We start from the raw sequence: 13,310 nt of genomic DNA, 5'->3' as shown, positions 1-13,310 counted from the left end.
GTATGTTATTAAGCAAATTTCCATCACTTTGACTGACTTTTGCCTTAAGAACAGCACAGCCTCACTTGTTTGCCGTTTCCTCCTTGCAGTTTTCCACTTTTACACCATTCTGCTGACTTTTTATCTTTTTTGTTTTACACAAATCCTTCTAAGGATCTAATATTTACCTATCACAAGCAAAAAGTTCTCTTTATATAATTTCGTATCTAAATTATGCTGTTTATGTCCTTGGCTTTGTTAGGTATTTATTAACTGTGCTTTAACAATCTAGGTGACAGAAACTGCCAGAGTTCCTGTGCCTGCAGAAATCCCGGCTACTCCACCCACCTTAGTCTCAGTAAGTAATTTGTATGTAGATTAAGGGAGTTACACTATGTTTTTACCCATTTGGTATTTTTTTATCTTTGAAAACCTGGCCATGAAAATTTGGCTTTCTTTAATCTTTTAATTTCTGTATTAGACTTAATAAGCCATACAATTTATCTCTGATATGAACTATTCTGAATGTCTGTTATGGAGGTGATTCTTCACAATTATCTTATAGTAGGTTGACCTTTGCTGCAGTGAAACAATTTGTCACCATGATCTATATAAACATCAACCTTCCTTTTCATTTTCTTGTTAATAACAGTAAATGTTCAGAGATCCCAAATCCAGTTTCAAATACTTCCCTTTGGAAAATACCTCTTCTCCTGAATACACTACTGAACAGAACACTGTTTTGAAGTAGACATTGTTTTCCATTCAAATAGATTTTATTTATTTAAATGTCTGTTTATTAGTGAAAATATATACTGACTGTGGTACTTACCTTTTGTCATACAGGGCCTCAAAAATAAGACTGTGACTGAAGGTGAATCTGTCACTCTGGAGTGCCATATCTCTGGTCATCCTCAGCCTATTGTGACATGGTACAGGGAAGACTACAAGATTGAGAGCTCAATGGACTTCCAGATCACTTTCAAAGCAGGGCTTGCTCGCCTTATGATTCGTGAAGCCTTTGCAGAAGACAGTGGAAGATTTACCTGCACTGCTACCAATAAGGCTGGGAGCGTCAGCACATCTTGCCACTTATATGTGAAAGGTAAGCGTATTTATAGAATCATAGAATCATTTAGGTTTGAAAAGACCTTTAAGATTGAGTCTAACTGTTAACCCAACACTGCCAAGTCCACCGCTAAACTGTGTCCCTAAGTGCCACATCTAAATGTTTTTTAAATACTTTCAGGATGGTGACACAACTACTTCCCTGGACAGCCTGTTCCAATGCTTGACAACTCCTTCAGAGGAGAAATTTTTGCTAATATCCAATCTAAACCTCCACTAGTGCAACTTGAGGCCATTTCCTCTGGTCACTTTTGGAAGATTATGCTTTTGTTAACTGCGTATTTCTTGTAATGTGGCTTAGACATTTTGTCAGCCGCCCAGTAGAACATATGACTTGAATTGTACTCCAGGGGTATTAGGTAACAGGGTTGTAAAAATATGAGAAAAAGGCCAGTTACAGGCTGATGGAGACTCTTTTTTTCCCAGGTGGAAGTACCTGGACCTCTGAGCCAACTAACTACTTAACCTTCTCTCTCTTTCTGTCAACTAAATTTGTTGCTTAAGCAATAATAAGTATTTTAAAATCCGTTGTATCATATTTGCTTTGCAGTTTCAGAAGAGATTGAAACTCGAGAAACCATTTCTGAGAAGGCTGTTAGAGAAGAGAAACGGTAAAGTTACTTTCCTAAACAGATTGCTCCTACTGTGGTCATTAGTTTCTTGCACTCTGTTTATGAGAGCTTCCGCATCAGCTCACTTACCTGTACTGGAATTTTATTTCAGCTATGTGGAGACAAAGGATGTTGTAATGGAAGATGTCTCTGCTGCAGCAGAGGAAGTATCGGGAGAACCCATACCTCCTTTCTTCATAAGAAAACCCATAGTACATAAATTAATCGAAGGTGGGAGCATTATTTTTGAATGCCAGGTAGGGGGCAACCCAAAGCCACATGTCTACTGGAAAAAAGGTGGAGTTCCTCTAACGACTGGCTACAGGTACTTTGAATGCAATACACACAAACTATATAAACATAATTTTAAATGAATATGTAATTGACAGTACCATAATTTTGATTCCCTCACTGATGCTGAGCCTAATAACATCACCGATTTCTGTGAAATTTTAGGTTTTAAATGGAAAAATCATAGGATCATGTCTTAATGTGAAAGTTTAGTGGGCTGAAGAGCTTTAAAATATAAATATTCAAAAGACTGTAAAACAAGAAATGCTACATATCCTTAAAAACAAATTGGGAAGTTTTGTATTTGTTTTATACTGTCTATGCAAATAGAAAGAGACATGCTTTCTAGCAGAGAAAAAAAAATCCCACATTAATAACATTCTTGGAAAACATCATGATATAATGACCTATATTAGGACAAACTGCATACAGCATATAACATTTTACTTTTCTGATAACTAGATCTCTGATATTTCAGTAGTGCTGTTTGCATCCCATTTATTTCAGTCACAACAGAAAGGAAGTAGATGTGTATTCCAGTTTCAGTGTGGTTACTTTTCCTATGATATTCCTCAGATTCATTTAGTGAGAATTGCCTGCAAAAGTTTCTCTTTTTTTGTCCTTGTGCAAGTTAGGGGTTATTCAGATGAACTGTATAAGTAAAAGCAGATTCACTAAAAAGTCTGTTCATCAGAGTTACAGAGAACTTGTACTTGTATGTTTTCTATAGATACAAAGTAAGTTACAAAAGAGAAACCGGGGAATGCAAACTTGAAATTTCCATGACTTTTGCCGATGATGCCGGAGAATACACTATTGTTGTTCGTAATAAACATGGAGAAGCTTCTGCAACGGTCTCCTTACTAGAAGAAGGTACATTATATATATTATATTATATATTTTATATATATATATATATATATATATATATATAAAAATGGGAAAAATATTTCTTAAAATTAACTTTAAAATAGGAAAAAGTTTTTAAATAGTGCTGCAAATTCTTTGCAGCTTAGTTTGGTCAATTCAAGAAACATAAAGGGGGTTCTGGTAGCTCTGTTTCTGTAAGACAGAGTATTTCACATCAGGTTCTTGAAGGACTTTATTCTTTGCTAGAGTGTGTAGCTTTAGGAACTTTCTGTTGAAGTCCGTAACAATCTACATAACAGAAGACATTCAGAGAATGATGTGGGGGAAGGTTAATCAAGTAATACGTTGTTCTATTACAAGGAAAGAAGCTTCCCCCCACCCACCCCAGTTGTCCTTGTAAAAATGCATGGAAGTTTGCAGGAAAGAGCCATGATGATGAAACTGTACAATAGTTTCTACAGGTGCTTCCACTTCAAGAACTAGAACGCCTAAATAGCACAGTGAAATGTACCTGTTTCTAAAGGTCATTGGAGGGCATCAGTTTTGCAGTTTATTGCTGTTTGTATTCTATTAGCTAAACAGACAGAAACTCTGCTTGAGTGACCAAAAACTGTAAAATAAGTTTGTACTTGTTTTCTCTATTCAAACCAGCAAAACCCACAAAACCTTATCAAAATTAATATTCTTAATTCTTAGCTGATTATGAAGCCTACATAAAATCGCAACAAGAAATGATGTATCAAACTCAGGTGACTGCATATGTACAAGAACCTAAAGTGGCTGAGGTAGCCCCAGCTATTTCATATGGTGACTTTGAAAAAGAATATGAAAAAGAGCAAGCCCTAATTAGGAAGAAAATGGCAAAAGATACAGTGATGGTCAGAACTTTCGTAGAAGATGAGGTAAGTCTACCGCTCTGTACTCATTTTGTACACTGAATTTTACCGGTATAAATCACTTCTTTACAAGTTCATTATCTGACACACAGAACTAATGGTCTTGATTTTCTGTGTAGGAATTCCATATTTCTTCTTTTGAAGAAAGACTTATCAAGGAAATTGAACTCAGAATTATTAAGACCACCTTGGATGAACTTCTTGAAGAAGACGGAGAGGAGATGATGGTTGATATTTCTGAATCTGAAGCTATACAAGCAGGATTTGATTTAAGATTAAAGAATTACAGAACCTTTGAAGGAACAGGAGTTACTTTCCATTGCAAGACAACTGGATATCCATTGCCAAAGGTACCCTAAACCTGTATGACATTAATCTATTAAAAAAAAAAAAACCAACTTTACTTGTGCTTTACTTGTACTTACGGTGCTTTACTTGAAAAATCCCTTATCCTATTGTCAGGCATTCTACATTCATAGAAAACAGCAAAGATCTAAGGAAATCCAGTCTTTTGTTATGATATCAAGATGAATTTTCTTTTTGTCTTTTAATAGAAAAGTCTTAGGTTGGTTAGCCAGTTCAGAAGTAGGTTAAATTTACCAGTTAAGTTGCTCTTGCTTCTGAGTTTCTTCAAGTTTGCCCAGAAAAGTAGGGAACACAGTAGCAAGTCTGGTCTAGGTTGCTTTGCTCTTCATCAAAATGGACTTGATATCTGTTCCTAACTCAAAAACTCATGTTTCAGATTACTGTGAAAACATGTTACTTTAATCTTACATATTACAAGTAAAAACATTAATATTAAGGCATATACATGGGCTGTGATGATGCGTCACCTGAAAAGTAAGTTGTAATATGTTGTATGCATGGTTCATTACTGAATCTTTGTCTTTAGGAGAGCTCACATAGCATTCCACTGTTTTCTTTCCATGCAGATTGCGTGGTACAAAGATGGTAAGCGCATAAGGCACGGAGAACGCTATCGCATGGAAGTTCTGCAAGATGGCAGTGCCAGTCTGCGTTTGCCTGTTGTTTTACCTGAAGATGAAGGAATTTATACTGTCTTTGCCAGTAATATGAAAGGAAATGCCATTTGCTCAGCAAAACTCTATGTTGAGCCAGTTGCACCCACAGCAACTCCAGGTTATATGCCAGGACCAGAAGTTATGAGAAGATATAGGTAGGTAGACCACCAGTACCAACTACCTACAATAATACATAAATTTCACCAGGCTTCAGTCTGCTGTGATAGACAGTCAAAAAACTCATTACACAGCAGCTAAACAGCTTAAGTTATTGGAGTTTGCATACCTGTAGAGAAGTTCTAAATGCTGTTTTCATGGCTTATATTGATTAATGTGCCAACTCTGTCTGATTTTCTTTCTTAATGAGGAATACAGTTCTCAGAGTACCATCATTTACATGCATATCCAGCCACAGTATCAGATTTACAACCTCAGTAGACATATTTATTTCTTGAAATATCCATGTTTTGGAAAAAAAATCTTCATGGTGGAGTTTTAGTACTGTGTACAACTATTATTTCCCACCCTTGAAATAGCTGTATTTCTATGACAGAAAAAATTCAGCATTGCCACATACTGTGTTGTGTCTCCACAAACATGTAGAGGATTACACCCATATCTGTACAGTAGCCAAAACCCAAAAATTTCCCTGGCTGTGGTGTATCCTAATGCTATTCAGCTATACAAATTGCTGGCAAAAGCCTAAAGAAAATTGATTACAAATAAAAATTAATTTTGTCAGAATATGTCACTTAGATAAATTGGTTAACTTCTTTAAAATAAATTATACTAAAGGTAAAAGTTGAACTCTGTTTATCATGTCAGCCCACTGCTATATGACATTGTCATACACATTTGTCTTATCTTTTCCTTTCAGGTCCATTTCTCCACGATCTCCAAGCCGGTCTCCTGCCCGCAGTTCTCCTTCTCGTTCTCCTGCCCGCAGATTAGAAGAAACTGATGAAGGACAACTAGAGAGACTATATAAACCAGTTTTTGTGCTGAAACCTACATCATTTAAATGTTCACAGGGGCAGACAGCAAGATTTGACTTAAAAGTTGTTGGCAGACCTATGCCAGAGACATACTGGTTCCATGATGGTACATCAGCTTCATTTTCATCAACAGATAATCTTAATAAACAAGCTTATATGCATTTTACATCTTGTTGAAACACTGTTTTGAGTGCGGATTTTTTTTTTTGTGTGTGTGTGTATCTGCAGGTCAACAAGTAGTAAATGACTACACTCATAAAATAGTGATTAAAGAAGATGGCACCCAGTCATTGATCATTGTTCCTGCTATGCCTGATGACTCTGGAGAGTGGGCTGTAATTGCTCAGAATAGGGCGGGCAAAGCTTCAGTCTCAATGACACTAACTGTGGAAGGTATCTACTGTGCATGCTGTTTTTTAGGAGGTCGAGGAGTGTTTTTTATCAAAACCTGTGGTTACGTCATTTCCTTTTGTGATAACTTACCCTTGCTCTTTCAGCTAAGGAAGACCTAGTTAGACCACACTTCGTGGAAAGGCTGAAGAATGTTAGTGTCAAGGAAGGGTCTAGACTGGAGATGGCGGTGAAAGCTACTGGTAACCCTAATCCTGACATTGTATGGCTGAAGAACAGTGACATCATTGTACCTCATAAATACCCCAAGATAAAGTAAGCATTTTTGTTTTGTTTATATAGTAAAGGAGTTAATAATCAGTATTCTGCAAAGTACCTCCTACAGTGTGCTGGATACCCTTGCTTCCATAGAAGGGATTCACTAAGTGTTTAGTCCAATGGTTACTGAAGATACTAACAGCTTTTGCATTGCAACAAGGCTAAAAGATATAAAATATCTTGTAGGATTCACTCAGTTCTTTCTAGCTTCTGTATTGTGTATTTTTTATTCTGCAAAGCCAATATTTTTACAACAGAAATTTAGGGAATCTTAACCTGTTTCTGATTTTTTAAGTCATCTGCAGGCAAAACTGCCATTGAATTCAAGACTGTTTTTTATTATCCTTATCTGTTTGATTCTTAGGCACTGCACTTATAAACATGTCTAACTCCTGTAGAGATAGATTTGCCTTTGGAGGCTTTGACCTAATTTTGGAGGAAAAAAATGAATGACAAATAAGTGCAAAAAAGTTCTGTTGTTTTTTTTTTTTTTAAATATTTCAGGATTGAGGGAACCAAAGGGGCAGCTGCCCTTAAAATTGAATCTACTGCCAGGCAAGATGCTGCATGGTATACTGCCACTGCTATCAATAAAGCTGGGCGGGACACTACTCGGTGCAAAGTAAATGTTGAAGTTGAACATGCTGAACCTGAACCAGAAAGGAGATTAATCATTCCAAAAGGAACTTACAAAGCCAAGGAGATTGCAGCGCCAGAGTTAGAGCCTCTCCATTTACGCTATGGTCAAGAGCAATGGGAGGAAGGGGATCTCTATGATAAAGAGAAGCAACAGAAACCATTTTTTAAGAAGAAGCTCACATCTTTAAGGCTCAAACAATTTGGACCAGCACACTTTGAATGCAGGCTTACACCAATTGGTGACCCAACCATGGTGGTGGAGTGGTTGCATGATGGCAAACCCTTGGAAGCAGCTAACAGACTCCGCATGATCAATGAGTTTGGGTACTGTAGCCTGGACTATGGAGTAGCCTATTCCAGAGACAGTGGAGTGATCACTTGCAGGGCAACTAACAAATATGGTACAGACCATACATCTGCTACTTTGATTGTGAAGGATGAGAAAAGCCTGGTGGAAGAATCCCAGTTGCCAGAAGGCAGAAGGGGACTCCAGCGAATTGAAGAGTTAGAAAGAATGGCCCATGAAGGTGCTGTTCCAGCAGTTGCAGTAGACCAAAAGGAAAAACAAAAACCAGAAATTGTTTTGGTTCCTGAACCTGCAAGAGTTCTGGAAGGTGAAACAGCACGATTCCGCTGCCGTGTGACAGGTTATCCTTTACCTAAGGTCAACTGGTACCTCAATGGACAGCTCATTCGTAAGAGCAAACGGTTTAGACTCCGTTATGATGGAATCTACTACCTGGATATTGTGGACTGCAAATCATATGACACAGGAGAGGTGAAAATCACTGCAGAGAATCCAGAAGGCTTTATTGAACATAAGGTGAGACTTGAGATCCAGCAGAGGGAAGACTTCAGATCTGTTCTTCGTCGTGCTCCTGAACCCAAACATGAGCCTGCAGCAACAGAGTCTGGAAAACTTCTCTTTGAGGTACAGAAGATAGACAAACCTGCAGAGGCAACAACCAAAGAAGTGGTGAAACTGAAAAGAGCTGAAAGAATCACTCATGAGAAGCTTTCAGAGGAATCTGAAGAGCTGCGTAGTAAATTCAAGCGTAGGACAGAAGAGGGCTATTATGAAGCCATCACTGCTGTGGAACTTAAGTCTCGCAAAAAAGATGAATCATATGAAGAAATGTTAAAAAAGACTAAAGAAGAACTTCTTCACTGGACCAAAGAAATCCCAGAGGAAGAGAAGAAAGCACTTCCTCCTGAAGGCAAAATCACCATTCCAACATTCAAACCAGAGAAGGTCGAGCTTAGTCCAAGCATGGAGGCTCCCAAGATATTTGAAAGAATTCAAAGCCAGACTGTGGCCCAGGGGACAGATGCACACTTCCGTGTAAGAGTAGTAGGAAAACCAGACCCTGAGTGCCAGTGGTTCAGAAATGGTGTGCAGATTGAAAGGACTGATCGTATGTATTGGTACTGGCCTGAAGATAATGTTTGTGAATTAGTCATCAGAGATGTGACTTCTGATGATTCTGCCAGCATCATGGTGAAAGCAGTCAATATAGCTGGTGAAACTTCTAGCCATGCTTTCCTGTTAGTACAAGGTAATTTAAAATCTCTTACGTCTATCCTACTGCCTATCGTAGCGTATGTCTAGATGGTCAGTACACTATTGACTCATTGCATATTGTTTTGCAGCCAAGCAGTTGATCAGCTTCACCCAGAAGTTACAAGATATTGTTGCTAAAGAGAGAGACTCCATGGCAACATTTGAATGTGAGACATCAGAACCTTTTGTCAAAGTGAAATGGTTTAAGGATGGAATTGAGATTCATTCTGGAGACAAATACAGGATGCACTCAGACAGAAAGGCTCATTTTCTTTCTGTACTAGCAATTGAAATGTCTGATGCTGATGACTACAGCTGTGCATTAGTAGAAGATGAATCCATAAAAACTACTGCAAAGCTTACTGTTGAAGGTAAGAAGCACACAGCTCAGTGCCATGCAGTACTGTTAAAGTGAAATCAGCTTCAGGAAAAAAACAAAACAATTTAAACTGATGCCTAATGCACGAAGAAATGTTCAAGTTGCTTTCATAAGCTTGGAATCCAGTATGAAAGTTTGGAGATATATTTATGTAAAATGGTTACACTGTAGATACATTAATTTCCTTAGCCTCATTTAATAAGAAATGTTTCCATCAGGGGTATCTATTCAGGCTGATTTATGAATGTAATTATTTTTGCCTGTAGGTACTGTGGTTGAGTTTATTAAAGAACTTGAGGATGTTGAAGTACCAGAATCCTTCTCAGGTGAACTTGAATGTGAGGTTTCCCCAGAAGATGTGGAAGGGAAATGGTATCATGGTGATGTTGAACTCACTTCTAATCTTAAATATGTGATCACATCCCGCCGTGGTCGTCAAATCCTCACTATTAAAGATGTTAATAAAGATGACCAAGGAGAGTATAGCTTTGTTGTTGATGGAAAAAGGACTCACTGCAAACTGAAGATGAAGCGTAAGCATTTCTAATACTTACATTGTTTATACGTTACAGATTTTCTATATTATGGCATATATTACATCTATATCACTATATCCCATACTGCCTTAATCTTCAATATTCTGCTTATCTGTTATGAGAATTAATTAACTTAATTTCATTCCACAGCTCGTCCCATGGTTATTCTTCAGGGACTTACTGATCAAAAAGTCTGTGAGGGAGATATTGTACAACTTGAAGTTAAAGTCTCCCTAGAAAATGTGGAATGCGTCTGGATGAAAGATGGTCACGAAATTCAATCAAGTGATCGTATTCACATTGTGTTGGATAAACAGTCACACATGCTGCTGATAGAAGATGCAACAAAGGAAGACAGTGGAACTTACTCTTTTAGTGTTCCTGATCTTGGACTGTCAACCACTGGACGGATCACAGTGTACAGTAAGTAGTTATCATGATTTTGAAGGTGTGTTTGATTTTTGGGCCCTTTAGAGTTACTCCTTAAAGGCAGATTTTTTCATGATGAATATTTTTGTAACTTCACAGGTGTGGAAATAGTGGTGCCTCTAAAAGATATACACGTAGTTGAAGGAACAAAAGCTGTCCTCGAATGCAAAGTTTCAGCACCTGATGTGTCTTCCTCCAAATGGTACCTAAATGATCATCAGATAAAGCCTGATGAACGTGTACAAGCTGTATGTAAAGGCACTAAACAGAGGCTAGTGCTTACCAGAACCCATGCATCAGATGAAGGACATTATAAACTAATGGTTGGCAAAGTTGAAACAAGTTGCAATGTCACCGTTGAAAGTAGGTTTCCTTTCAGATGCAGAGTTCTTTGTGAAACTATTTCTTTAAATACAAAACTGTGGAAACAACTAATGTATTTGTAATGTATTCTTTTTATAGAAATTCAGATTATTAGAGGTCTTCATGACATCACCTGCACTGAAACACAGAATGTATGCTTTGAGGTAGAGCTCTCCCATTCAGGGATTGATGTAATTTGGCATTTCAAAGACCAAGAGATAAAGGCTGGTCCTAAATATAAAATTGAAGCACATGGCAAAATACATAAATTGACAGTGATGAAGGTGATGAAAGATGATGAAGGAGAATATGTACTTTATGCTGGGGAGAAGAAAACATCTGGAAAGCTTATAGTATCAGGTTAGTAGGGTTAAAGTCCAAGATTTTTATTTTACTGTGATTTAAAACAATGCTCAATGTACTATATTATGTAATTGTAGCAATTGTGCTGTTTCTGTACATTTTTGTCTTTATCTTTTTTTTCTATGTTCTCCTTGCTTTTCCCCTTATATTTTGTGATTAGTATAATTTGAATTTAACAAAGCTTTTAAGTAAGCGCTAATATGTTATGCTAGATCAGAGCCATAGTATGGAATGCTGTAGTATGCTTTTGATGTAATTAATGTAAAAAAGGAGGGTTTTGTCTTGAGTGGTCAGTAAACCTCTGCTGCTAATAGAAATAATAAATGAGAATGACTAGGATAGAATTAAGAAACATCTTTTTGTGATGTTCAGGTCACATTCTGGTCTTGATTTTTCACAGAACGCAGAATGTCTATGGGCATGCTCCAAATCAGAGCAAAGAATTCCAGCATGTACATTTCGTATGGTTGCATTTCCATATGGGGTAAAGTTGAACCACAACAAAAACACGTGTTCTTGCTTCCCAACAGGTGGTGCCATTTCAAAGCCTCTCACTGACCTGACTGTGGCTGAGTCCCAGGCAGCTGTTTTTGAATGTGAGGTGGCAAATCCTGAATCAGATGGTCAGTGGCTAAAAAATGGTAGACCATTACCTATGACAGATCAGTACCGTGCTGAATCTGATGGTGTAAAGAGAAGGCTCAATATCCCTGTCACAAAACTGGATGATATGGGTGAATATAGCTATGAAATAGCAAGCTCAAAAACATCTGCCAAACTGAAGGTCGAAGGTCAGTATTTTTTATAACCAATGTCTTTAAGACTCAGTCCAGCATCATTCACTGTGTCTTGGATCAGGCCTAAGATACAAGCATATTTTGCTTCATTTTTTGGAAGTATTTTTATATTATTATGTGCTTTCTTAAGTAGCAATCTTACTGTATTTTGGAGTCTCTGGATTTGGAATTTAGCATGATATTTTAATAAAAACACATTTTATGTAAGGTACTGGCTAGCAGGTAGAAATTCACTCTTTGCTAGTTGTGTATCAAATAAAAAACCCATAGTTTCTCATGGATGCTGCAAGTAAATGTTCTTTTTTTATGTTCCAAACATCACTTTGGTAGAGACTGTGTAAATCAGTGTATAGATACTAGATTTTAAAATGAAGCACCATGATTCAGTTTTATTAAGATTTTTATATTTACTATAATTTTTAATTTTGGTCTGTTTTGCCAAGTTGTTTTGTTTGGGTTTTCTTGTAGCTGTTAAGATAAAGAAGACACTAAAGAACTTGACGGTGACAGAAACACAGGAGGCAGTTTTCAGTGTAGAACTGACCCACCCTGATGTAAAAGGAGCTCTGTGGATCAAAAATGGTGTTGAACTTGAATCAAATGACAAATATGAAATTACCGTGAAAGGAACTGTTCACACACTGAAAATCAAAAACTGTGTTGTCACTGATGAGTCTGTTTATAGTTTTAAACTTGGAAAGATAGGAGCAAATGCCAGACTTCATGTGGAAAGTAAGTTTATCTGGTTTGAATATTTGCTTCAATGTGCGGTTTGAAATTCAAATCAAACACACTGCTGAATCTTGCTAATTTCTTTCCTCAAGCTGTCAAGATTATCAAAAAGCCAAAGGATGTGACTGCTTTGGAAAATGCTGTTGTCTCCTTTGAACTGAGTGTATCCCATGATACTGTACCAGTTCGATGGTTCCACAAAAATGTTGAGCTTAAACAAAGTGAAAAATACAAGATGATCTCTCAAAGGAAAGTTCACAAGCTTATGCTGCATAACATATCTCCTGCTGACGCTGGGGAATACACAGCTCTTGTTGGGCAAATTGAGTGTAAAGCAAAACTGTTTGTGGAAAGTAAGTATTGTCAATTGTAAGAAAGTAATTATATAAATTGCTACACCAGCTTATATTGAACAACTTGACCTGACACTTCATAGCCTTTTACCCTTAGTTTTTTGCAGTCTTCCACACATATTGACTTCTGAAAAATCCTTTCTTTTCTTTTGTCTTTATTTTTTCCTCTCTTAGCCATACACATCACAAAGACCATGAAAAATATTGAAATCCCTGAGACCAAAACTGCCTCTTTTCAATGTGAAGTTTCTCATTTCAATGTGCCTGCTGTCTGGTTGAAAAATGGTGTGGAGATTGAAATGAGTGAAAAGTTCAAAATAGTGGTCCAAGGGAAACTCCATCAGCTCAATATCATGAACACAAGCAGTGAAGATTCTGCAGAATATACATTTGTCTGTGGAAATGACAGAGTCAGTGCAACTCTGACTGTAAAACGTATGTAAAAATGAAGTTAACCAGACTATTTTACAATTACTAATAATAGAATTTTTGTAAATATATGCACTTTGTGCAATTCAGACAAAACCAGCACTGTTGTAGAGGTATTTTCAAATAACCCTAAACAACCTTAATTACATTTTAAAATGAGAGCTAGAAGCTGTGGACTTGAAAGTCAGATCCTGGATTCTTCTGTTTAGGCCAACATGCCTAAACACCAAGTCACCATAGGAGACAGAATTTCGATTCCTATGTCATT

General features: G+C 37.2%; 1 protein-coding gene across 1 annotated transcript in view; it reads left to right on the top strand.

Annotated features, from left to right (window-relative positions):
* The window catches only part of TTN (titin), a 238,111-nt gene that overhangs the window by 15,778 nt on the left and 209,023 nt on the right, over nt 1-13,310 (top strand). Inside the window, exons 15-35 of the mRNA XM_040603460.1 lie at nt 272-337; nt 826-1,084; nt 1,658-1,718; nt 1,831-2,043; nt 2,740-2,882; nt 3,576-3,781; nt 3,895-4,125; nt 4,708-4,952; nt 5,675-5,898; nt 6,021-6,185; nt 6,290-6,458; nt 6,966-8,656; nt 8,751-9,032; nt 9,307-9,573; nt 9,727-9,999; nt 10,105-10,368; nt 10,468-10,728; nt 11,262-11,522; nt 11,997-12,260; nt 12,353-12,613; nt 12,788-13,048. Coding sequence (XP_040459394.1) covers nt 272-337; nt 826-1,084; nt 1,658-1,718; nt 1,831-2,043; nt 2,740-2,882; nt 3,576-3,781; nt 3,895-4,125; nt 4,708-4,952; nt 5,675-5,898; nt 6,021-6,185; nt 6,290-6,458; nt 6,966-8,656; nt 8,751-9,032; nt 9,307-9,573; nt 9,727-9,999; nt 10,105-10,368; nt 10,468-10,728; nt 11,262-11,522; nt 11,997-12,260; nt 12,353-12,613; nt 12,788-13,048 — 6,067 coding nt within the window. The remainder of the gene's footprint in view (nt 1-271; nt 338-825; nt 1,085-1,657; nt 1,719-1,830; nt 2,044-2,739; nt 2,883-3,575; nt 3,782-3,894; nt 4,126-4,707; nt 4,953-5,674; nt 5,899-6,020; nt 6,186-6,289; nt 6,459-6,965; nt 8,657-8,750; nt 9,033-9,306; nt 9,574-9,726; nt 10,000-10,104; nt 10,369-10,467; nt 10,729-11,261; nt 11,523-11,996; nt 12,261-12,352; nt 12,614-12,787; nt 13,049-13,310) is intronic.

Source organism: Falco naumanni, chromosome 8, assembly GCF_017639655.2.
Source record: "Falco naumanni isolate bFalNau1 chromosome 8, bFalNau1.pat, whole genome shotgun sequence".
Classification (NCBI taxonomy): Eukaryota; Metazoa; Chordata; class Aves; order Falconiformes; family Falconidae; genus Falco; species Falco naumanni.
The sequence above is the reverse complement of the archived record's forward strand: the minus strand, read 5'-3'. Positions and strand labels throughout refer to the sequence as shown.